The 24,704-nt window shown below is 50.4% G+C and overlaps 1 protein-coding gene across 7 annotated transcripts; it reads left to right on the top strand.

Moving 5' to 3' along the window:
- The first annotated feature begins 4,250 nt into the window (after nt 1-4,250).
- On the top strand, nt 4,251-24,094 carry PTGES (prostaglandin E synthase). Of its 7 annotated transcripts, none has more exons than XM_030000413.2 (5): nt 4,251-4,373; nt 16,187-16,369; nt 17,795-17,877; nt 21,874-22,119; nt 23,220-24,094. In XM_030000413.2, the coding sequence occupies exons 2-5, from the start codon at nt 16,262-16,264 to the stop codon at nt 23,635-23,637; spliced, it is 855 nt and encodes a 284-aa protein (XP_029856273.1). In that variant the 5' UTR covers nt 4,251-4,373; nt 16,187-16,261; the 3' UTR covers nt 23,638-24,094. The 7 variants fall into 7 exon arrangements, with proteins under 7 accessions (XP_029856273.1, XP_029856274.1, XP_029856272.1 ...); XM_030000414.2 differs by lacking the exon at nt 4,251-4,373 and adding an exon at nt 13,156-13,176; XM_030000412.2 differs by lacking the exon at nt 4,251-4,373 and adding an exon at nt 13,199-13,302.
- Nucleotides 24,095-24,704: the final 610 nt, after the last annotated feature.

Genomic DNA, 24,704 nt, shown 5'->3' with positions numbered 1-24,704 from the left:
AAAGGTTTTGGTCCAGGATTTACAGGGTAGAACAACTTTTGCAGAAAACTGAGTCATGCCTGAGAAAAACAGAAGAGAGAGGAGTACACATCTGCAAAGCCGACCACTCGTGTTATGAAATATGATTTCTTGGGATACCACACAACCCGGCCCTCACGGCTGCTGAGGGCTCACAGAGAGCAAAAGCCTCATAGGCAATTTCAGCAGGAGACCAAGAACAGCCAAAGTTATCCTACACAAAGGAAGATGGAGAGTTGGAATAAGCTGAAATAGACTGTCACCCCTGAATCTCTCTGGGATAAAGTGTAGTGCCAAGTTGTGTCTTGCAAAGGGTGAATCAGTTTCATGGTTTATGGTTCACCCTTTCAAACCTGGATGGTGTGGAGCCTCTTCTGACGGATGTGTGAAGGGGGAATGAGATGTCCATAGTAAATTTTTCATTGCGGTCTTGTGTCCTTTCACAAAGTCTTGCCAGCCTGGAAGGGACTGCATGTCCCAAAGTGCAGACAGGAAATGCAAAGTGATATGCTAGAAAGAACACAAAGAAGGAGAATTACCTCATCTATGCAAAAAGAATGGGTAGCATGGGACACATCTATAGATCTTCTCCTTTCCATGTGGGAGGGAGGTGGCATATATTTCCTATACAACAATAGGATGTATGCTGCATAACAGGTACCAGATGGGTGTTTAAATAACCTTCAGCTGCAACATGTCATGCTGTTATCTCATTATCCCTTACAAGTTAAATGGGTTCAAGCTGGGCCCAGACATGGATGAGATGTCTAATAGTGGTGGTGAGGCTGACATTGATGGCAATTTCCTTGAACAGCTGTCTGGAAGCTCCAAGTGGAGCACAGACCCTGCAACACACAGTCCACAGTGCAACTCTTGTTGCCTGTTGTGTTGTGCTGATGAGCATGTCGTTCTTCCATCTCAATGCCCTCCTGTGCCCTGGCCACAGAACTGGTATCCCATCATGTATTCGCACTGTTCTCCTGACCAGCACAGGGGGTAGTGGTGGTCAGCCAGCAGTGGGTCATCTTGAATTAGCTGCTACAAGCTGAAGGTACTGAAAATTTGTAGCAGAGAAGAACTTTCAAAAAGTGTTTGGTGTGCAATAGTTGGCTTGGGGTATCTGTGATTTGTCATGTTGATCAGCAGTAGAAGTGGTGTGGTGGGAAGGTGGGGGTGTGGGAGAGGTAAGGGCATGGGGGGATTACGGGAAGAGGGAAGGTAGGGATTTGGGGAGCAGTGGTATGAACCAGAGGATGTGGGGTGTTTGCAGTGAGTAATTCGGAGTGCTAAACCTATTGTGATAGGAGAGGTAGTAGAAACGGGGTGGATGTGTTGCAAAGGGAGAGATAAGGGATGTAGAGATGGAGTACTTAAGGCCAAGGATGAGGAGAGAAGAAAGTCCCACATGAGAGCTTTGCCTGGCCTGGCTCTGCTTTCAGTGTGTTGAAATTTTCTGTTACCCACCCGCAGTTTGATTTGTACGTTGTTGGTTTAAACTCAGCATTCTCGGGACTTTGGGCTCGCAGCTACATGGCAGAGAGCCTAGAGAATTTGGGATATGGCTGGTTAGCATGGCTTTCTGATCACGAGGCAGCAAAACCTCGCATTTGTCTGGTGAGCCAAGAAACATAAAGTTTCTAGCCAGGGGACAGGGTGCTAGGAATAGGTGTTGCAGCCCTGCCTTGAGTTCATGGAGTACAAGAGGTTTCCAGGTAAGAATTGTAGGGTCAATGCTTTTCCCAGAAAAAGTCTGTATTTTTGTTGGAGAATGTATAAGGTCCTCAATATTTCCATATGCTTTATGAAAAAGGTTTGGTAACATGACTGCTGTTTTACATGAGGTGCTGGGCTGGCAAGAGGTTCTCGCTGAAGGTTTCTAATTGGAGAAGAAGTAGGAGACTCATTTTTCCCTATGTTCAGTTTAATTTCTACCTAAACACATATCTTCTATCCCTGCCTTCTGACTCTAGCTAGACGCTCTCTAATGCTCGGAGTTTTTCTGAGGGGAGTTTGGTTTATTTTTACCCTTTTTTTCTCCCCCCCCCCGCCCCGTATGTGTGGTTTCGGTTTGTTTTCTTTCCCTGCTTCAATTTCAGCATCATCTTCCAAGCGCTCCTTATCCTAAACATAGAGATGAGGCAGCGACAGGAAAGGGCTGCTACTCTGACGTACGTTGGGATCTTTTAAGAGTGGGGTTATGCTGGGCTTTATCCAAATACAGAGGCTGGCTAAGCTCTGAGGACTATGCTAACACTGTGGAAGGGCTCTGACTCACTGAAATGTGTTCATTGACCTTTCTATAATGTGACAGTAGCAATAACACAAGACACCAAAATCTACATTAATGTTGAGCAAACATTGTCTAATCCTAGCAACACCCAGGGAGTCAAGAGACTGTCATCCTTCTCTTGCAGGTAGGAAAATTTAGGTTTGCAGATGATGAAAGTTCTTCTTAACGTGGCAGTTCATAGCAAAGGGTTTAGCAATTCTCTTCTGTCTTTGAAATCTTTACTCAAGAGCTGGAGCCATGATTTGCCTTGGGCAGGCTTAAAAATCCTTGTCAAGGGTACAAAATCACAGAGTTGCTTGGGTCAGTGTGTGCTGCTGTGCTGTGTGAAAAGGGACAGTCCAACAAGGAAAGGTATGGATGAGCTTGGGATTTGGGTGAAGTGGAACATCATATATGTGTCCAAATAAATCTGCCCTTGTGAAATAACACCTTTGATCACGTCTGAACCCTTGTAAAATTCTGATGTACCAGTAGGGTGCGGTTTCTTTGTTCTGTTTGCTGTCTCTAGAAAATGCAATTGAGAGGTTCTTCCCTACAACAAGAGGAAAGGGTTTCACATCCAGATGCCCAACCTTAAAGCCCTTTTGCCTGAGCCTCTACTGCAGTCAGAGACCAGAGTCTCACTGTGCTGTACAAGCAGAATGAATAACCAGCCCTAAGGACCTTACAGTATTTGGGTGCAATGATGGTCCAAACCAGAGCTTTACCTGGTCTACACTGGTACAAAAGTACCCAGAGCAATGTACAGCAGCTGAGGATCAAGCAAGGTTTATCAATGTTGCTGATGCCCTTTGGCCGTGGTGAATGCTGACAGTCTCTGCAGAGGGAGACAAATGCGATTTTTAATCTGGTATCAAGTGGTTTTCAGCAGGTGGAGCTACACAGGGTCATGTTATCTGGTAGGGATAGGAGTGAAAGGTAGGGGAGAGGTGTTTAAAGCCATGCTTGATCTACAGCATTGGTGTGGGTGAGGGAAGCTGCTGTGTCTCCCATTTCTTGCCTCCCATGGGAACTTCTTTGAAAGGTAATGTTTTCTAGATAAGTACGAGGTAACAGGCTGGCAGGGCACTTCTCTGTTCTTTTTAGGGTGAGACCTGGTGCTGAAACCTGTTTGACCTTTCATTCATACCAACTCCATCAAGCAATGATGGATGGAGAAGGTCTTTCTCAGAACAAGCACGGGTTGTTATTTAAGTGCCCAGCAGCCAGACTGGCTCTGCTCCTCCATGGACCGCTGTGTGCTCCAGAGGGAGAAGGGATGGAGGCAGCCCACCCTTTGGCTTTGGAAAAAAATGAGAGGTTTCTGTTCATCTGAACAGGAGGTGCCAAGACTGCCATAGTGACAGGCTTTGAGGAGAACAGTTTTTTAATCTGTGGCTGCGTGATCTTAACAGGTGTCCATTTCTAAAACGGACTTTCATGGCATAGACACGGTCCAAGCTTATGTAGGTTTTGGTGCCAGGAGTAAAGATGTTAAGGTATAGCTTGGAGAAAATTTCTGTTAAGAGTTTAAATACCAGTGCTGCAGGGACACTGGGGCAGCTCAGGTGGGTGTTTTATGTGCTGGCTTGGGTATCTGCTGTTGCAGGGCAAGAGGATACAGCAGCTCAGGGTCTAATGGTACCACCCAAAGCCAGGTGCAAATAAGCAGCAGCCAGCTATGGACCATGCAAATCCACCTGGGCTGGCAGCTGAGAGAGGCACCCTCGGGGCAGGAACTGAGGAAAGCAAAGCAGGGTGTGGGACCAGTGTTTTACCAGCCTCGCCTTTTCACCCCTCACCGCTGCAGAGCTGGCTCTGCTCCTGCCTAATTGCTTCTGGGTTCTGATTTCAAGGCCTGTGTTGTGCAAGATCGAGATGAATAATGTATGGGGTGGTAGTGATAGACCCAGTGGATGGGCTATCGGGTTGCACTTGCATGCTGGCAGTTAGACTCTGTTTTGACTTGTAAACTAAACACTCCTGGTGCAGACATCCTCTGTGGTTTAGTGATTAGATCTGGGGACTGCATTTGGACTCCAGGGGTCAAGCCAAGGTGCTGTCACCCAGCTCTGAGCAATGCTGAGTAAGTCACATCATCTGTTCTTCCTAATCCCCTGTGTGTCTTTTCGTGACATGAACAAGAGGGGTAGGAGATCCCATAAAAAGATTATTATTATCATCTTAATTTAAATTGTGTTTCATTATGGAACTTACTGTCCCAGGAAGTAATTTAATTTTAACAGTTTGGACAATGACTTGATGCATGTAATTACCAAGCATTACCATCATGTATGACAACAAATTTGCGTGAAAGAGAATTAAACCTTGTGCTGTAGGTTCCTCACTGGTAAGATGGGGATGCTGTGAGAGTTGGATTTCACCCGCCTCAATCCTGCCTTTGTTTTTTTCCCTTCTTTTTAAAATTGAGCCCAGAATCTGAAACTGGAGACTGTTCCTGTTTGGCTTTGACTGGACTCCAGTCTGGGTCTGGGACCTGATTTCTGGTTTTGTTCTCCAGGCTGGCTTGGAAGCAGCTGGAGTGGAATAGCTCTCACATGAGCCTGTCTGCTGTGTATAGCAATAGCTTTCATTGAGAGAACAAGAAATAATAGGAAAACCTTAACCCATATTCTATCTTAAAATTTGAATTCTGTTGCAAATAATAATTTAGAGATATAAACTATGTGAAAGGCATGAAACTTGAACTTGATGAAATAAGAAAACACTATGCTTGCATGTTGGGGGAGGATTGCTACAGGAAGAGGATTATAGGGCATGAGTAACGCTGTGCCCTCACTCCAGTCATGGGCTCTGATGTGGCGAGTGGCTTGTATTTAATCCAAAGTACATAAGGTGATGGTGTTATTAAGCAGACATCCCATCCAACGCTTTGGGACCCTTAGGTGAAAGAGGATTTAAAAGTGCTCAGTAGGTTTTGGGTTGGACTAGAATCAGAGGCTGTGTTTATCTTGGGGTTTGCAAAACTAAACACCCTGCTCTTTCACCCATCTTCTGTGGAAGAGCCGTAAATACAGGTCACTAAAATTAGTCTTGCAAAGCAGCTATTTTGACTGCTGCTTCTGTTATTCCTGCTCCTCTGTCTCCAACCCATGCTTGAATAAAGACCTCTGCCTGGTCTTAATCAGCTTTAGCAGTTGGTGTTGAGGAACAAGGAGGTTCACCAGGAGAAAGCAACTATTTGCTGCTGTAATAATTTCCCCATTTGTTCAGACAGGCCAGGTCTGGCTGTCCTTGGACGGTTGTGGAGGTTACGGAGCTGGGCTCGGTACTTACCGAGGAGAGGCAAGAGAGGAGCACCAGGCAGTTTGCCAGTGAAGGATAAAGGACAGCAGGTTCTCTTCAGGCTCCTGGTTTGTCAGAGAACCTCAGAGGAGATCTGTAACCAGAGAACAACAGGCACTAGCAGCCAGCAAACCTTGGCACCAGTGGTGAGGTCTCCTGAGCAAGGAGGGATGTGGTGATTTCTCTGGAGACTGCAGTGAGGAGGCTTCCTGGAAATTGCACCAGGTCTGTCCATCTCTGTGGTTTGGACATCAGGCTGTCATTGCAGGACAGCCAAAGTGTGTCTTCTGTTTAGTGACTTGCCATCAGGAGCTTTCCAGTCCATCTCTGACCTGTGTGGTGTCTCTTCTGCCTCTGGTGCTGAGAACAACAGTGAAGAAATCACCCAGGATAGCATCTCTTAGGCCAGGACTCCAGTGCAGAGTGAAACCCTGAGATGACAAGCTATTGTGCAGCTGTTTCCGCTAAACAATAGCAGACTTCAGCAGCCAGCTGGAGAAAAATGGCTTTGTAGGGCCTGAGGTGGTCCTGTTGCATGCGGCCTTTTGGAGTTGACAGTCTTGGGCCCATTTTCCAGGGAGGCGTGTGTTCTCTACAGCCTGCCTGTGTTTGTCCCTTACACCCAGGGTAGAGCTCTGTCCTACCCATGCTGGTCACTCCTGTACTGTGGGTGTAACTTCGACTCCACACTAGCTTGATGCAAAATGAATTCACTCAACCACTCCATTTAGCTGATTGATAGAAAAAAAACATCATCTTGTTTTTTTCTAGGTTCTTTCTGGATTGGTTCATTTGTGTTACTGAAAGAGAAAAAATAAAATCCAGGAGCAAATTTTAAAATTATCTACATGTGTTGAGAGTTTGGGGAGGATCTTGTAGTTTAGGAGCATGAACTTGAGTGGCTGCAAACAGACACTTACTGAAGTCCACTTACTCAACTGACTTGCGTGCTGCAGTGTGAGGGGAAAAGCATCACACTGTACAGGAGCTCCTTTTGGTGGTTGTGTAGGTTGGACATGAAAGAGCTCTTGGGCAGGTAAATCTCACAGAAAGGCTGTAGCTGCCAGCTCTGCTCTCATCCCTTTGTAGTGAGCACCATCAAGCACGCTGGGTGGCTTTCCCAGTCCCCTTGCTCCAGCTTCCAGGCTTATCCGGCCACATACATGTTGTTCCTCCTGTGCACTGGACGAGGCATGTCTGTACTTTCTTGCGGAGGGACAAGTGACACACTTATTGAAAACAGATCAATGTGCAGTTGTCACTAGGTCTCAGTGTTCAGAAATGTGTCCCTCTATTTAAGCAGGACCAGCTAAGAGGTATTTAATTCTTTTACTTCTGCAATGTCTGGCTGAAGTACTGTATGAGGACCCATTAATTTATGCCTTGCATCTTACTGTGAACAACCTGGAAAGTATCATTCCCATACAGATTCGTCAATGTTAAATAAGGATGGAGGGTCAGGAAGGGATCTGAAAATGTTAGGTTCTTTTTCTGGGAGATATGTTATCTAACAGGAAGAAAAATGTGCTCTGCTACATTAAAGGATTGCGTGCAGGACTTTAGTTTCCAGCTATTGTTAAAATGTGTGTTTGAGAGCTGGGAACCTGTGGCCAACAGTGAGCTGGAACGAGTTGAAAACAGGAGAACTGACATGCTCTACAAAAACAATGTTAAGTCCATGCTAACAGCATAGCAAGAGAGGAGACCGTGCTGGAGGATACAGAAAGGCCCTGAAGGAACAGAGCTGTGCAAGCCAGATCTATTGCTGGATAGCTGTGCAGTGAGTGTCCCAGGGCTGTCTTCTGTAAGAACATAGCTGGAATTCCTTCAGTTTGGCAGTAGCCCCTCCAGAGTACTAAATAACTTGGTGTGGACTCATCCTAGACCCCTCAGTGAGGACTCGGTGGCATTTAAAAGAAAAATGAGCTACTAGGAGGCTGAAGGATGGTTGGAGTGCAAGGGGTGAAAGGAGTTGACAGTCATGTGCTGGTCATCTGCTTGCTTCAGCATTGGAGGGAAATAAGAAAGTATGACTGGGATAATCAAAAGCATGGAGGAATCTCCTTTGAAGAGAGATGAAAGCGAATGGGACTGTGGTAAAGCTGAGTAAGAGGTGATTTCACAGACATGTATCGAAAGAAGAGTATGCTAGACAAATCTGAGCAGGAATTGCTGTTCTTCCTAACTCCCCCCATGTCTCTCTGACATGAACAAGAGGGGAAGGAGATCCCATAAAAAGATTATTATTATTATTATTATTATTATTATCATTATCATCATCATCTTAATTTAAATTGTGTTTCATTATGGAACTTACTGTCCCAGGAAGTAATTTAATTTTAACAGTTTGGACAATGACTTGACGCATGTAATTATCAAGCATTACCATCATGTATGACAACAAATTTGCAAGAAAGAGAATTAAACCTTGTGATTCAGAGCTTAAGTTAATCTCTGACTTCTGAAGACTGGATGAACCAGGTTGTATGGGGCCAGAGAGCCTCAGTCCATTGCTAGGTACCACAGGGGCATATACTACCTTGAAACCGTGATGTGCCCCACAGCTGGTACAACCCAACAGGCTCCCTGCTCCTGTCGAAGAGCAGCAGCTCCCTTCCACCAGTGAACACACACACAAACTTCCCCCAGTGTGGTACGGTGCAGCACAGCTCCTACCCATTTCTGTTGCCTAACTGTCCTTGTGGGACAGCTCTTGCCCTGCTAATGTGGCTGCAGCACCCCGTAGCCTCCTGTTCCTACGCCCTTTTCACAGCTGCCTTCCCACCTGGCTCCAGCTTCTGTCCTGCTAATGGGGGAGCACTTCTTGTTCAGTTTTGGCTGAGTTGGTGGCACTGTTGACAGAAACGTGCTGCGCTAGAGCGATGCATTCTGCTGCTTTGTAAATATTTGTAATGAGCACGTATCTCCTCGTGGAGGGCTGAGTAGAGCGGTCGGAGTTGGATAAACACAGGGTGGAGCAGATTTCTGGGCGCACATCATGGATGCAAGGACAAAAGCCTGCAAATCAGGAGAGTAATCAAAGCATGGGACTCAGGTAGGTTCCTGGAGTCCTGCTGGGGGACCATTCAGGTAGGGAAGAAATCTTAGGATAGTTAGCCCAAGCGCCACTGCCTGTGGAGTAGCATGTAGAGGTTTCTCTACTTCCTTGCATTATTCAGGCCAAATTCTGGTCTTGGTAAAGTCAGGGGATCACTCTGGGAGGTTGTATGGTCCTACATCCCCTTCTCTTTCCTCATTGTGGGTTTGGGAAATATGTACTGACTGTTTTTAACTTTCAAGTGCAGTAGATGTTGCATTGCACAGGGTATGTAATCCCTGCTCTGATGTCTAGGCAGGGAGCTGTGAGCTTCATTCCCTTTTCCTTATCTCCTGCTCTGCTGCCTCAGGACATTACTGCAGCCTGGGTCATGCTCTGTGGGTGCTCCCACCACTGTGAGCAAGAGGGCAGCTGAGACAACAACGCAAAAAAAAGTTTCCAGGCAACGCGGGCTGTAAATAATGCAGCTAAATTACTCCCTGCTTTCCAGTCTGATTATGGGGAGGGTGTTTTTAGCATTGCATATGCGGGGTGTTTATTAATAATGTCAGAGTGGAGACCTAGACCACCTTTTTCCTGACTGCTGAGATGCTGAAGGAAGCCCAAAAGACATGCTGTGCATCACCCAGTGCAGGGAAAAGAAAGGGAAAGTTTTGACATGCATCTGGAGCATAGCTATGGGCTGACAAGTGACTCAACTCAAAAAACTTCAAATTGCTGAGAAGCTCTGACTTCTGCCTGAGTCAGGTCTTTCAAGAAGGAGGCCCTGGTCTGCTGCTCTAGGAAGCCCAGCCAGCCTCCATCTGCCAAGGACCTTGCTCTGAGAAGCGATAGCATTTAGGAGATCAACATGTGTGATAAAGAGATTTAGAAAACATGACCTATATGGAAGGGTGGGAGGAATTGCTGCTGTTTAGTCTGGGGGGATGGAGGGGACACAGAGAACTCAGGATTTTAAACATTAGCTCTGTGTTTTGGAAAGCGTTGTGATGGGTGAAGCTCTATGGCAGGGCCATGAAGGAGGGCTGTCCTTAAGGTCGATCTTGCCAGGATGGTGTAGCCACTCTCAGCTGGGGTCAGGGACAGGCGATGAAGTGCTGACCTTTCCGTTCCCTCTTGTGCTATGCTTCCACGTCTCTGTAACAACTTGAAAATGCCTTTCTGTTGAAAACAAGACTTACAAGGCTTTAAAATGGCGAGCTCTGAAGCCTGCTGTTCTTCCTGGATTTCAGGGCAGGGTTAACAGCCCAGGAGCTGAGAGATACCCACCTGCTGAAAAAGGTCCCTGACCTTAAGCTGGGCATTCCATTGCACTTCTGAGGGCAAGCAGAGCCCTGCAGATCAACACAGTAGTTGCTCACAGTCCTTGGTCGGGCACTGAAGAAGAGAAAGGCCATCTTGGTTTGTTTTCTACTTTTCTTCTTGAAGCTGCTCATCTGCTATTGAATGTCAGGTCTCCATAAGGCTGAAATCTGGGACCACATCTGCTTTCTCTCCCAGCCCTGTTAGTGAGCCAGTGCTCTTAATGCTGTAAAAAATGCCCTGATTCCCATTTTTCCATAACACAGCATGTGGAGGCAGGACCACGCAGCATCCTTTACCTTTGCTTTTGCTCAAGAGCATCCCACCAGGGAATCTGTATTTACTTTGTAGTTTTGCAAATGCTTGAAGCCTAGGAAATGTTTCCCAATTCTGAAATTTTTGGCAGCAGGATTTGTTTCTCTTCTCTCCCAGCCTGGCGGGGAAACTCCCTCTTTTTGGGCAATAACATAAGCGGGTTTTGCCTGTTGTTTACAGCTGATGGGATCTTGTTCTTGGGAAGAGAAACACATCACGAGTTGCTGCAGTGTGGCTAAGTGAGAGAGATGCTGGCTCCCACACACCCCAAGCCTTGACCCGTGTCTCCCACTTTTGCCCCATGGCAGCAGTGGCAGGTGCAGATCTGCCTAAAGCCAGCTTTTAAACCAGCTGGGTCAGACAGAGAAAGCAGGGGAGAGGAGAAATAACTTCCCTCGGCCCCTCCGCCCTTCTCCCAGCTGGGTTGCATCCCTGAAGGCACACAGCAGCATAGCCAAGGAATTCTTTCCTCTAAGAAAAAGCCCAGGCGTGAATCCATGTGAGGCTCAGAATAAGAGAAAATAATCTGCCTCCCACATGCTCACAGCCTGACAGCCTCTCTTCCAGCGTCTCCTTGCTGTCACAGCAGCAGGGGACATAGTGACTCCCCTGCAGCCAGGGTGGGTATGACAGTTTGGGGCAGGAGAGTGGTTGAGAGCTGGGCAGCAGCCTGGGAACGGGCAGGAAGGGACGGTGGATGGAGCTGGAAGGAGAAAGTAGGAGGACGTGCCACCGCCTCTCACTTGGCCCTGGGCCTGGTCCCTGTCCCAGGGCTGGCTGAGGAACAGCAGCTTCCTCCGCTCCTCTGCCTCGGACCCGGCGTCACTGCACCCCTGCCCCTTCCCTGGGCCTCTCCTGCTGGCTTTCTCCTGCTGCAGGCATCTGGTCTTCTGAGCGTGAAGGAGTCTGATCCTACATTCCTTGTGCCTGAGGCCTCTCAGATAGCTCCAGCCAGTACAGTCACTTTAAAATCCAAAACAGACAAAATCTGCCTGAGTTTGCCAAAGGCTGAAGCATCCCGTTTGTTTCAGGAGATGCTAATGCTGGTGGTTTCGCTGCTGAGTGACATTGCAGTATTTTCTGCCATCCTGCACGCTGCAAAGAGCAGTGAGGAGCCCAGGAGCTGGGGGATGGGGACCTGCAGGTGAAGCAACGGGATTTCATTCATCTGGGGGAGAAGGTGCATCACAGCGATGTGACTTTTCATGCAGGCTAAGGAGTGAACGCAGGTGGAACGCCTTTCTCTTTAATGAATAGCTAAACTGCTCATGCCTTTACTTGAAAACATAGCTGTGTTTGATGAGCCAGCACGGCACAATCTCCCGTGGGCAGCCGGATTTCCCAGGGCTCGGTGCAGCCAAGAGCAAGTGATCGCTGGGGCAGGGCATGTCTGCGGGCTCCAAGGCTTTGTGCTGGGAGAAGCAGGAAGAAATGGCAGGGAAGGAAGGCACCGGCGCCTGCAGCAGCGTCAGAACAAGCCGGGAATATGGCTCAGCACTTCTTGGAGCTGTGGGCTGAGCTGCGGGCCCAGGGCAGGCAAAATCCCAGCTGGGCTCTGCACCTTCTCCACCAGCACGTGGGAACACGCTGGAGGAGTGCCACCCGCCTGCCTGTCTCCTCCAGGCTGGAGCAGTCCCCTCAGGCTCTTTGCCCAGCCTGGGCTGTGGGGATGTAATTGCTCGTTTGGGAAAATTTGGGGGAATCTGAGCTGTAATTGCCCAAAGCGTCTGCTACCCTTTGAGATCAGGTTGGAGCCCAGGCTATGCCACCCCAGCATACGTGCCTGTGCTCCATTGACAAGGATTTATTACACAACCAACCCTCTCATGTAGCTGCCACCAGGAAATTCCCCAGCATAGCAATAGTGGAAAAACATGTATTTATAAAACTGTAGTGTAATTCAGCTGGTCAAATAAATAACAACCTGTGTGGGAACTGAGGGTGATTTTTATTCCATATCTTTCCAAAGCAGGATTGTTATTAGAGGCCTCTATTTTTAAGTACTTTTCTCAAGCATCTCTCATTAATTTTTCATTCTTTCTGCCTGCTGCAGTTCAGTTCCTCCTCCAGCAAAACCTTCCATCTTTTCCGCACAGCTCCTGGGGTCAGCCTAACCTGATGACCAAATCTTTCAAAGCCTGGCCCTGATTCTTATTAATCATTTCTCCAAAAAAATGCAGTGTTTTTTGCTAGCAGTATTGGGTTTGGTAGGTCTTGTCCTGGGTTGAGACTTCTTGTGCTAAAGGCTTTAAGGCACGGCTTGTAGTTTAAAGACATACTGCCCTTAGGACCCGGTCTCATTCAAGCAGTGGCTCTGTCCTAGCAGGATGTGATCTACAGAGGAGGATTAAACTGTTAATATTAACAGCCTGCTTCCGCCTGGATTAATGGGATGGTTGAACATGCTCCTGGAAGCTGCGTTGCCTTGGGTCAGGAAATCCAGGAAGGTGTGACTGTGGATGTGTCCTACCTAGTGTGAGACCCCTAAACTTGAGAAATCAAGCAGGAGCCTGGATCCTAGGAGCATCACACCTACCTTTACAGGCAGCTTCTGCCCCTTGTCTCCATCCACGTTGTGCTCTGCTGACAGACACCATCCCTCCCCACTGGGGTTCAGCTCTGTGTAACAGTGAAAGGGTCTGAAATGCATAAACACATGGAAAAAACAACTTTCTTCGCCCACATGGTTTTTATACACCACGAGCCTGCCCAGCACATACAACAACCACGCCTGGGTCTGCCCCAGGGGCTTACGCTTAAACAAACTGTGCTTCTTGATCACTCCATTCAATTTAAATTTGTGCCAGTTGCTGGTGCAAATTGTCCAGGGCTTCCTGCCAGTGCTTGAATAACGCTGAGGAGGAGAAAGTCTGTCTGGCTAGCAGGAGAAGTCCTGGCTTGTCTGCAGGTGGTACCAAGATTGTGCATATTCCTGCTGCTCAGTGAGAGGTGCTGGCTGCCCTGGGAGGGGAAGAAGGTGCACAAAGAAAAAAGGTCTCACTGCTGAAGAGCCCGTGGGCTGGATCCTCAGCTGGTAAAAACTGGAGCGGCTCCATGGAGGGAGTGATGTGTTGGTGAAGGGTCTGGCTGCCTGCCCTAGCCCCTGGGAGAGCTGGGGAAGGGGCTGCTGGAGAAAGTGTCATCCCTGCTGCCGGGCTGGTCTGGCCCTCGCATCACCCCAGACCTTGGGCACCAAGGTCTTCCCTGCTATGGGTTTGCTCCCTATCAGCTATGGAGAGGGGAGATGGGAGGGAGCAGTGTTTGGGATGTTGCTTTGCTATCAATTGCTTATGCTTGGCATTATGGTGTTTTTAATACTCTGCCAAGTTCCAGGGAGGCATCAGTGGGGTTGGATGCAGTTTGGTGGCAGCACAGGGCTGGGGTCCAGGGTGAAAACCCCAGCCATTACTGCAGTGTTTGAATCCGCATGGCTGCTGCGTGTCCTGGTGTCCCCATTCCCACCCCCGGGGAAGCAGTCCATGGGAGGCATTCACTGCCGGGCTGCGGAGCTTCACGCCAGGCTGTGCCGCTCCACACTGGGCTGTGCTGGGACTTGTTCTGCAGCCGCCCTGACGCCAGGGTGGTGGTGACCAGCTGCAGGTACCTGTCCCTTGAAACCAAGTGTTTCGGGCTTTTCAAAGGCTCTCTGCACACTTGGATGTCATGGGGCTGAGCCAATGCATTGCAATGAGCGGTGCGGCATCTTTGGGTTTGCAGCATCAGGGCAGAAAAGCCATGGCGAGGGAGATTCAGAGGCAAATGCAATGAATTTGCAGATGTCCGTGTGGGGAGGGAGATCGTGTGCTTGAAGGGTCTTTCTGGCTCCGAGCCCTGCCCTGCCAGGCTGGAAGCAGTGCAGGGGTCTGGAGCCAGGCAGGCAGGGGTGGAAGGAAGGACATCTGCTCTGGATGGGCACGGGGAGAGGTCAGCCCTTGGCTGGCATGGCCAGAGGACACGTCTGAGGTGAGCGTGGCAGGAGCAAAACCTCTTCCGCAGCGCTGATCCTGGCAGGAAAGCTGCCCTGATCTGACTCCGTGCTGACTGTTTGCTGGGAATAAAAGAAATGGTGTAACCCTCCCTTCTGCAGGGGCAGAGGCAGGGGCTGCTCTGTGGCATCCCTTGGCTGCTGGTCAGGGCTGGTGGGATAACGCTGCCCAGACAGAGGTGTGACTGTTTTCCTTCTTAGCTTGCTCCCCGAGCAGGAGTCAACCTTCCGGATCTGCCCACATAACCTGACTCATGCTGGCATTGATGGAACTTGTGTATCACCTGAGCCCAGGGCCGCTGTGCCTAGAGCACAAGCCTGCCTTAAATTCACACCAGCACCCCAGGAAAAAGGCTTCTGTAGCCCATTCTCCCTGGGGAGTGGCGTGCTGCCAGCCAGCATCCCATTCCTGGGGACAAACATGTCCTTGTGCAACAGGGTCTGTAGCGATGGGACCAGAGCCTGGTCCTGGGCTCATGCGATGCTTCTCTTGGGTTACTTTGGACCCCTCTTGGAAAGGACAGGATGAGTTTTGCTCAATAGCAGTTAAAAAGTTAAAAAGCCCTGAAGAACAAATCCAGTCCTAGAGGCACTAACACTTCGATAGATGGTTTTGTAAATGACAAGCCATCGTACCCCATTCATTGTTTTTTGAGGCTTTTTTGTGGCTTGAAACAAATTTTTTTATTCTAACATGTCAGTTAATTAAAAAACAGCTCGCATCCTCAAAGCATTCATTTTCCACTCAATCTCTGACAGTTTCCATTTGCCTGAAATAAGTCTTTTTTTTTCTTTTTTTTTTCCTTTTCCCCCTGTGTAAAGGAAACGAACCCCAAATCCAGCCCTTCAACACTAATAAACTTGGAGAGCTCGCATCAGCCTCCACGCTGCCGGCTTGCTGGAGGTTTGCTGCTGCCAGCACTGGGGCCAGGGCTGGGGAAGAAGGAGTTAAAGGTTTGCATTGAAAGAGCAGCCCAGCTGCCTGCAGAGGCTTAGATCCCACTCTTTCTTCACCAGTGTTTGATGGCTGGGGAAAAGCCAGCTCCAAATTCAAATGCCACTTTCTAGACCGAGGACAAAATTACACCCGACTGCCCCGATTCAGCCTCTCAGACAAAACCAGGATGAGCTGTCTTTGGGGCCAGGCAGGCTGGTGTTTATTTCGATTTGCAGGTTTGGGGCTTTGCGGTTCACGACTTGCCTGGTTGTGCTTCCAGGCTGGTCATTCCGGGAGCTCCCCTCCCAGCCGGGGGGTGCAGGGCAGCCCGGACCCCCCGGGTGATGGGTGCTGGTGGGGCAAGGGACGGCTCTGTCCCTTGTGCCCCATCCCTCTGCAGGTGGCTGTGGAAGGGGAGGGCTGGTTGCCTCTGCCACTGGAGCCCTCAGCCTGCACTGGGCGGGACTGGAAATTACTGGGAGCGCTGCCACGGAGGGGTGGGCTGTGGGATCCGGACAGCGCAGGAGCACAGGGCTGGATGTGGCTGAGGTAGGTGCCTACTTTCTTCCTAACTCCTCCTTCTTCCCAGGGCTGATCAGCTCGTGTCCGTGGGTGAGCAGTGCCCGGCTGGGCGAGGGATGCTCTGGGCAGCTCCGTCCCTCTGGGCTCGAACAGGAGGGGAGGTGGGACGAGGGAATCGTGGTGGGCTGTTTTAGGGAGGCAAGAGGTCGAGCTGTGGCCGGGCTGAGCCTTGCTGTGGCCCACACAGTCGAGAGGGCTGTATCCCAGTTTGGGGCATCGCATCCCCACGGAGCTGGTGGCGGCAGGGTGTGAGGAGCAGAAGCAGCCTGCTCCGTGTCCCAGTCTGGGCTTCGCTCACCGGCAGCTCTGCTGCATCATCTGAAGGGGTGTACAGGGGCTGTGGGCTTTCGCCGAAGAAACAGTGGTGACTTGTGTTATGTTTAAACGTGGCTGTTCCTGCCCCCTCTCCCGCAGAGCCCTCTCGCAGCCCAAGCAAGATCTCCGCTGCCTGTGAGTGCTGTAGGCGACTGAGCGGCACCTTCCCCCAAAATGATGGAAAACAAAGTATTTATGTCATTTACGTTCTACAGCACAATCTTGATTTTAAAAATGTATGTCGTTGCCATCATTACAGGACAAGTAAGACTCAGAAAGAAGGTAAGATCCAGTTTCCTTTTCCTTCTCCCTTTCTGGCTTGGGTTTCTGTGTTTTTTCTTTCTTCTTTCATTCCTGTAAAGGCCAACAAAGTTTTCCTGAAGCAAGCTGAGTTTTCTTTGACTTAAGTTGAAAGCAAAACATGTTTCATAGCTGCAGCAGATAAATATCTCGCTTCTCTTTGGCTCTTTTTGTTTGCTTCTACCATCTGTAGCTTGATGTTTATAATTTCTGAATCCTAATCTAAATAATAATTTCAGATCTAAAATGACATGCAGGTGAGCTGCTTCTGGAAAGAGACTGTTTACAGTTAATTTGCCATGACTGGAAGGAGGGGGCGAAAAAAGGGTTTAAGAAGAAATCATTCCAATGGTCTTTTTTCTTGCAATGTAGCAGAAAGCTTTTGAGCTTTCGGAATGGCTACGTGAATGCTCCAGGAGAGCAGAAAGTCCTGGGGAATAAAAACAATAGTTGGAGGAAATGGTTCTTGGACATGGGGAAAATACAGGGAGGACTGAGAGCTCTAGCTGCTTTCAGGAGACAGGGTTAACTGGACTTTTTATCACCCGCAACCCAAATTGAACTTGTGGCAAAAGTCAGTGGTCTGTGAAATTTGTTTTAAAGTATGTGAGGAGTTTCTGACTGCATCAGTGGAGTGGGAAGGAGAGATTTCTGCTCTTAGATAAAATACAAAGAGATACCCCTGTGCTGTAGCATCATTGTAACTGATGATTTGGCTTCTCCCCTTGTGTTTCTAAATGATGCTCCAGCCCTGGGACAGTCTGGGCTTCTAACATGATTAAAGAAAGCACGAGGGTCCTTTCCAGGCTGCAAAGTGAAGCTGTCACTTGTAACCAGGCCCCTGAGGAACAGCTTCTGAGCATAGGTGGGGAGCTCATATAAATCATTTTTATTTGAATGTTTATTAGTGTAGGATCCAATTTCCCTGGGGCTGGTTTCAGTCACACAGTACCACTGTCAAAAAGCCAGCCAGAGGATATCCTTTCTCGGCAGGGTGAACTAATCTGCCAGTCCCGGTTATCTTTTGCGTGCCACATTCAGTGTCTGCAAACTCTGTGCCAGCAGTGATCTCATCTGGTGGTTGGCAAAGTCTCCATTAAATAGGTTTCATGGGGAGCAGTGGACTGGGACCAGGCCGGAGCTCCCTTGAAGCCCCCTGTTTGGGACTTGCTCGGTGGGCAGAGTTGGGTTTTTCAGAGGATGAGGAAAACCCCTCGGGAGGTGCAGTGTTTAACCCCCAGGACTGTGCACATGGAAGTGCAGTTACTCTTGTGTTTGTGAAGGGTGGTGAGAAACTGGGGCAGGAAGAAATCTCCGCAGGTCTTAAAGATTAGGGGCAAACTTCTACCTGTGAAGTTCCTGAAAACATTATAAGCATATATATATTATGGCGACTCTTTCTTGCAGGCATTTGCAAACCCAGAGGACGCACTGCGCAATGGGGGGCTGCAGTACTACCGTGAGGACCCTGATGTGGAGCGGTGCCGCAGGTGAGTATGCAGCGGTGCTGGCATTCCCCTTGCGCCACAGGGCGATCCCTGGCAGCTGCTGGCAAAGAAGCAGTGGGAAGCTAAAGGGCTCATTAGTTAATTGCCTACATGGGTTGAATGCCTGGAGCTCTGCTGTGAGACCCTGCACACTAGAGCAGTTTAACCTTTAACGGGAGCATGGTGTGCGCTGCAGCAAGGACACGTGGAAGGACCAGGTTTGGGTCCAACAGCCAACTCTGGCACAATTAAATTCATTCCTAGATGCTCAAAGTCCCGCAAGCCCCCAAGGGCTTGTCCTGTACCCACACCCAAAGGCTCCTCGTGCCCTGCTCCGACAGGACCCCAAATCCCCCCAGATCTCTGCACAGCTTGGACAGGGAACTGTGTGACTGGTCCCAGTGCTGTATGTGGCTGCCCTTTTGGGGGATTTGGGAAGAGGCTGGACATGATTGCAATAACTTCGGCCTCCCTAATTGGGCAAACTCTGAATCTTCCCCCTCTTCTGTGGGGCTCACAGTTCCTCGGAGGTAAAACATGGGGTGATTCAGCCCCAGGCTTGGTTTGCCATCCCCCTTATCCAGAAGAAGGTGCCCCGAGTGTTGGGCTGGATCACTGGTGATGTGCAGGAAAGGGGCTGGAGCCGTGCCCTGCTGTCACTAAGCCTTCGGCTGCCAGCTGTGTTACAGGTGGGGGACTGTGCTGCTCACCTCTCATTGCCTGCAAGTTTTGCTATAAAAAACATCCAGTGCCACCTAATCTCTGGGCTTTCAGAGGGAGGAGGACAGAAAACAAGCCGTTTCCTTGCTAGGAAAAAGAAAATAATAGTAGTAATAATAATAATAATAATAATAATAATAACACTCTTTTGATTAGTCAGAAAAGACAAACTTCCATAAAAATAAATAACCAGAGCTGCAGCAAAGACCTGGGGAAGTCTCGGATCTGACTTGTGCAGTTAAAGCACTCAGAGTCGGTCCTTGCTGATCTGTTCACAGCCCTGGGGAAGACAGATTAAACCCAAGGTGTTTCCCCTGAACAAGGGTGATGTTGGGTTTTCTCCTCAGGCATTGTTGAGAGGGAAGCAGAGCCATGGCCACGCTGCTGGGGTCTGTGCAGGGCAGGGGCAGAACAGGGGAGAGCAAGCGTCAGCCAGGAGGGAGGTTTCCCCCTTGCCTCTTAGAGAGGCCCCCGGCTGCATCTCAGCTCTTTTCTTTCCTTTCTCCTCCCTGTCCTTCCATTTGTCCTTCCAGCCCTGCTGAACCTCCGAGTCCTCGGGGGCTTGTTTGGACGGGGCTGCCGCAGGGTGAGGCAGTGGGTGTCTGGCAGCTGCCCTCTCCCAGCACGGCCAACACCAAAGCAAACCATGCTCATCACCGCCATCCTAGCTGGGCTGCGGGAGGATTTTGTGGCGTTACCCGCAGAGGCGATGCTGGCTTGGGAAGGCAAGCAGGGCCCTGGACTAGGAAGGGAAGGGGCTGTGAGCAGGCGAGCCTGTCCTCGTGTCTGGGAAGGGGCTGGCTCTGCCCAGGGACTGTCTGGCCAGGAGGAGCAGAAGGCTTCCCGCAGCTCGCCTCCATGCTCCCGGGTTTGGCAGGGAATATGTATCCTCTGTGTCCACGCTCTGATCAGCTCATCCCCACCAACTCCTCCTGGCATTGCTGCTACAACAGCAGGACTCATTTTAGTGTATTTTCTAGGCCAATTCCTCCATGCTGTCCCAAAATCACACCCAGAGAGCAGCTGAAATAGGGTTTCCAGCAGGCTCCTTGCCATTTTCATCCCCCCCTTGCTTGAGGATGTGGCCCTTAAGCTAGGGACTGCTCCCCATGGAAGTGGAAAGAGCAGGTAGAAGAAAGCCTCTTGCTCTCCTACCTGTTACGGGTATAATGGGGTGCTGAAAGCCCTCAGGGTAGCTCTTTTCTGGGTACAACAGGCTGTGCATCCCCTTCATGCTTCAGCAAAGCTGGGGCTGGAAACAGCTCAGGTGCAGTATTTACCTGCAGGTACCCTGGCCCTGCTGAGCTGGTGCCTGGCTTGTGCTCTAGCGTGGGGAGGGGGCAGCAAGAGATGCTGGTGGGGGTTGGCATTCAGCACACGGGTCATTTTGTGTGACGTGGTGATGGGAACCAGCTGCTGGATCCAGAGCCTCTGCTCATGTCCCTGTCTCCAGGCATCCCAGTGAGGGGGATTAGGTCAGGGCAAGCTGGGTGACCAGAACCCTTCCCTGCAGCTCCTGCTCCATCGCTCTGGTCCTGGTTTTGGCTGGGATAGAGATAATTTTCTTTATAGTAGCTGGTATAGTGCTGTGTTTTGGGTTCAGTATGAGAAGAATATTGATAACACACTGATATTTTCAGTTGTTGCTAAGTAATGTTTAGACTAAGTCAAGGATTTTTCAGCAAGAAGGCTGGAGGGGCACAAGAAGTTGGGAGGGGACACAGCCAGGACAGCTGACCCAAACTGACCAACGGGGTATTCCATACCATGTGACGTCATGCCCAGTATATAAACTGGGGAGGAGTGAGTAAGCAGCTGCGTGAGCGACTGCGTGGTGCTTAGTTGGTGGCTGGGATTAAACCACGACAGGCTCAGAGACTGATCCTGCCTGGGGGCAGTCAGCCTCCAAAAAACCAGGGCACTTGGTGCTGAAAATTTCTGATGGAGAAGTTTTTGGCAAACCTTGGCCTGAAGAAATCAGTGTTTGGTGGGGCAGTTGCTGAGGCACCATAGACCTGACTCCAGGGGCAGAAGAGGGGGCTTAAGACACAGCATTCTTTCTTTTCCTAAGTCAGTTTTCAGCCAGGTCTATCCCAGCCTGTGTCTGTACTAATGAGTTGCGGCTGAGCATCCTAAAACTTCCTGGCCACTTCTCAGCTTGTGCAGAAGAGCAGCACAGGCATCTTGGCTTTTGCTTCAGCGAAAAAATCCCTTACAATTTTCTCTGGGCTTTGTGAACATTTAAATATCCTGGGGAACAGGAATGGGGAAGCAAGGGCAGTTCTTATCGAGGCTTCATCTCTGCCTCTCAAACCTTCAGAGATAACAGGGAAAAAGCAACTGAGCCTCGTGCCTGGGTCACGCTCCAGCCCAGATCTATCCCAACTGACCACAGCATGACCTGAGAGTCCCCCCCGTCGAAGCACAGGGACAGGCCTCTGTGCTGCAGAAAGCATGTCTTTCATTGCAAGGGAACAAAAGGAGAGGCAGAGGCAGTGGGAGGGCAAGGACAGCCTGCTGCTCTGGGGACCAGTTTCTCTCCTTCAAAGGATGGTACCTGGGAGAGGAGGGACACAGCCTATGCTCACGGCATAATTGGATCCTGTTTCGGTAGCGGTGTGGGTGGTGGTAGGTGATGTGACACTCAGGCGGGCGCATGTTCAGATGGAGCTCAGGGTTTGGCCCATCAGTGCCAATGTGTCATCACATGGCCACAGTGGTCCCTCCAGCCTGACTACGGTGAAATTAAGCAGGTGATGCTGGCACAGCGTGGAGGTGCAGGGGGTGCTTGGGGTGCTCCTCCCCAGTCCCGTTTGGATGCACTTGCAAAGAGGGGCGAAGCCACAAACCCTCCCATCCTGGGAGTTTCTCCTCTGGAGAAACCGCGGTCTAGAAACCGCCTCGTTATTGTGTAATGTGGCCACATCTGGGGCCATGCCGTGCTGGCGCCACACCAGCTTTGAGCTTTTTGCAGCTTCGCGGGGTCTTTGTTTTGCTTTGTTTATTTAAAGGCTGTAACCCTCGAGCTGTCATCTGTCGCAGCAAAGGCATCTCAGTAACGGAGGGCAAGCTTCAGGAGCGCAGCAACCCAAGGGAGAGACACCGGCTGCGAAATCCCGCTGTCTGTGTTTGTAGGGGGGATCTGACTCTTTTGGGGGCTGCGTCTGCCCCATCCAACAGAGAGGGTCAGCAGCACCCACAGATGGGCACTCTGGCTAGAAGGGATGGGAGACAGCAGGGAAGCCTGGTGGGAAGGAGCATCCTTATCTCCCTTTTCAGGGCCCACTGCAACGACATGGAGAACATCTTTCCTTTCCTCTTCCTTGGAGCCATCTACTCCTTGCTGGACCCCAGTCCCGCAGTGGCCAGGATCCACTTCTTCATCTTCTGCATGGGGCGCATCGTCCACACCATCGCCTACCTCCTGCAGCTGAAGGCACCCACGCGCTCTGTGGCCTACAGCGTGGCACAGCTGCCCTGCTTCTCCATGGCTCTGCAGATCCTCCTCGCTGCCACCCCGTACTGGTAACGCCCAGCAAGACCGACCATCCAAATCCCCTCGTCCTGCGCTCTGCTGGTTTCCCTGGCTGGACCGGGTGATGCGTGTGCAAGTGTGAGTGTGCATGTGTGTGTATGTGTGTGGGCACATGGTATGTTGCCAGGGAGGCCACCTGCACCCCAAGGATGCTCAGTGCAGCCTTGATAAAGTCCCCACGCTATTGAAATTGGGCAGGGAAGTCACCAGAGAGAAGGGGCATGTCTCCCCATGGAGCGGGAAGGGGATGTGGAGGCAGGTTTCTCTCACTCCTAAGTGTGGGAGGGGAAAAGCACCTGGACTACCCCGTGAGGAAGGGGATCATTGAAGGAAAGAAGATTTTCTGGCCCAACTGCATTCAGAACTGGGAAGGACCCTTGGTCACAAATAGCCTGTGAATCAGGAAGGGAAAACCATGAGGGTCCCACGAAGTCTCTTGGTCAGCAGACGTGGGTGGTAGCAGCAGGGGGGTTATAAAACAGCTGCCCTCCTCCTGCCCAGCCGTGTGGGTCTGTGGGGAGGGGGGTCCCTTAGGTTCCCTCTCCCATGAGCAGGACAGGAGGCAGGTGCCTGCCAGGCAGTGTAACGTGGAAGTCAAAATCTCAGGGGTGATGTTGTGAAGCCACCAAAGCATTCAGTGCTCCCAGCCGTGGGACGCGGCTCTCTGCCAGGGAGCCTTACTGCAGGCAGGAGCCTGCCTGTCCCAGGAAGGACGTTCCACGGCCGGTGTTTGGCAGCTCCCGGCCAGCAGCAGCTGTGGCTTTTCCATCTCAGTCTCGCGGTGGCAAGATGCAGAGGGATGCGCCTGGAGCAGCTGGCAGGAATCGCTGACCCTGTAGAGAGCCGGACACAAAGCTCTGGGACTTCTGGAAAGACTGAGATGCTCACACAAAACAAGGGGTTTGCAGTTTGCAGACAAACCTTTCTCCCAGGGGCGGTATCTGTGTTCACATGCCGCTGATGCCTGAAAACGCTCCCAGGGCAGCAGACTGAAATTTTTCCCCTCTGTTTGTAGCCTTTCTCTGGCTGCAGAATGGCTGTTGCTATTTGGGGAATGTGCCGTGACCGCTTTGGGGGTGTTTTCTTTCAGCTGTTTCCTGCTGTCCACTGCTGCCGAGCCATGTGCAGCCTGGATTAGCTGGTGTTTGCAGAAAGCTCTGGAAATGAGCAGAGTGGCTTTGAACACCCCCCCCCCAGGAGAATACCGCTGCTCTGCGGTGTCGCCTGAAAGCCATCATGTTGGAGAGGAAAGGCTGGGACCAGGGTATCACAGGATGACAAACCCTCGTGAGGTCTTCTGCCACGTGGCTGTTCTGAAGTGCCAAGGGCTGGTCCAGGCAACAGCAGTGTGCAATGGAGCAGCCCTATGGAGGACAAGGCAGGAGGAAGCCTCTGCTGTTCAGTGTCTCCTCCATCCTCTGAGAGCAATGCAGAGTTTTACTACGATCACAGGGGGAATCCAGAAAGAGCAGAAAATAAATCCCCCTTCCACCTATCCTAAGCACTAAAGCTGTTCCCTTAACCCTGCTTTCCTCAGACATGCTCTGAGACCTCACTGAGCGCCTGTGTGCACAAAGCACGGGGTGAAACACCGGCTCAGACTGATGCTCTGAGCCCTTGCCCAGCTTGGGTAGCAGCTTCTGTACCAGTAACTCCTGACCCCAGTGCAGATGTGGCCTTCGGCTAAGCTGTTTGGTGAGGTTTGAAGTGCTCTGCTCTTCCGCGGGGGATGCAGGGCCCACCACGTGTGGAAGGTGGGCAGGACTGCAGGTTCAGCAGTTTGCTCTTGGCCACTTCTCATTTACGCAGCCTCAACAGATGTCTGGGTAATACATACCCCTCTTAACAAGCCTTTTCTGCCTCACATGGTGCACAAGGTCTCGAACCCCTGTACGTTTCTCTGCTGCTGCACATGCATCCTGGTGGCAGGAAGCAAATATTCCCAATAAAAACAAATCATTGTGCTCTGATACATCCTTCCTTCGGGAGCAGCAGATGCAGCTGGGTAGCAGCTGGGTCCAGGCCCAGCAGGATAGCTCCCCAGCTGCAAAGTGCTTTGCTAAACCCTGCTGCAGAGCCTGGGGTGCCCTGGGACTCCTAAAGAGACATCCCTTTCCTCTGGACTCACCTGCCCTGCAGAGGAAGCTCTGTTCCAGGTGTGGATTATTTGTGCTGATCCTTTAAATTCAGCAGAGCTGGGGCTTGTAAAGCAGTTCTGTTCAGTTTTCCTTCCTAGAGTAGTGAGTTGTTACAAAGTTTGGTGCTCACCCAAGCCTTCTCCATCCCAGCTTCCCCCAAAGCAGGCTAGTGGTATGAGGTGCTTTGTCCTAGCAAGCTTTCTTCACACCCTGCCTGTGCACCCAAGCTGGTGCTTAAATCCTGGAGGGCTGGAGAAGTTCAGGTAAGATGTGGTTGCTCTCATTTCTGTGCTTATGACTTGCAAAGGAGTTGCCTGTATTTTTCAAGCTCAGCAACCACCTCTTTTTGCTGGTAGGTTGCTGGGAAGCAAACACCTCATTTCCATGGTTTTCCCTTATTTTCTTAAACTGTAGGTGTTTGGGAGGTGCTGCCTCAT

The sequence above is a fragment of the Aquila chrysaetos genome, chromosome 24 (genome assembly GCF_900496995.4).
Source record: "Aquila chrysaetos chrysaetos chromosome 24, bAquChr1.4, whole genome shotgun sequence".
Taxonomy (NCBI): domain Eukaryota; kingdom Metazoa; phylum Chordata; class Aves; order Accipitriformes; family Accipitridae; genus Aquila; species Aquila chrysaetos.
This window is presented reverse-complemented; position numbering and strand designations above follow the sequence as displayed.

Bases quoted from the DNA above. Each gene is read 5' to 3' on its own strand.
- PTGES (XM_030000413.2), top strand. From the start codon at position 16,262: ATGATGGAAAACAAAGTATTTATGTCATTTACGTTCTACAGCACAATC. The intron at 17,878-21,873 runs GTGAGTATGCAG...CTCCCTTTTCAG, and splicing joins GATGTGGAGCGGTGCCGCAG to GGCCCACTGCAACGACATGG. The intron at 22,120-23,219 runs GTAACGCCCAGC...GTTTTCTTTCAG, and splicing joins CTCGCTGCCACCCCGTACTG to CTGTTTCCTGCTGTCCACTG.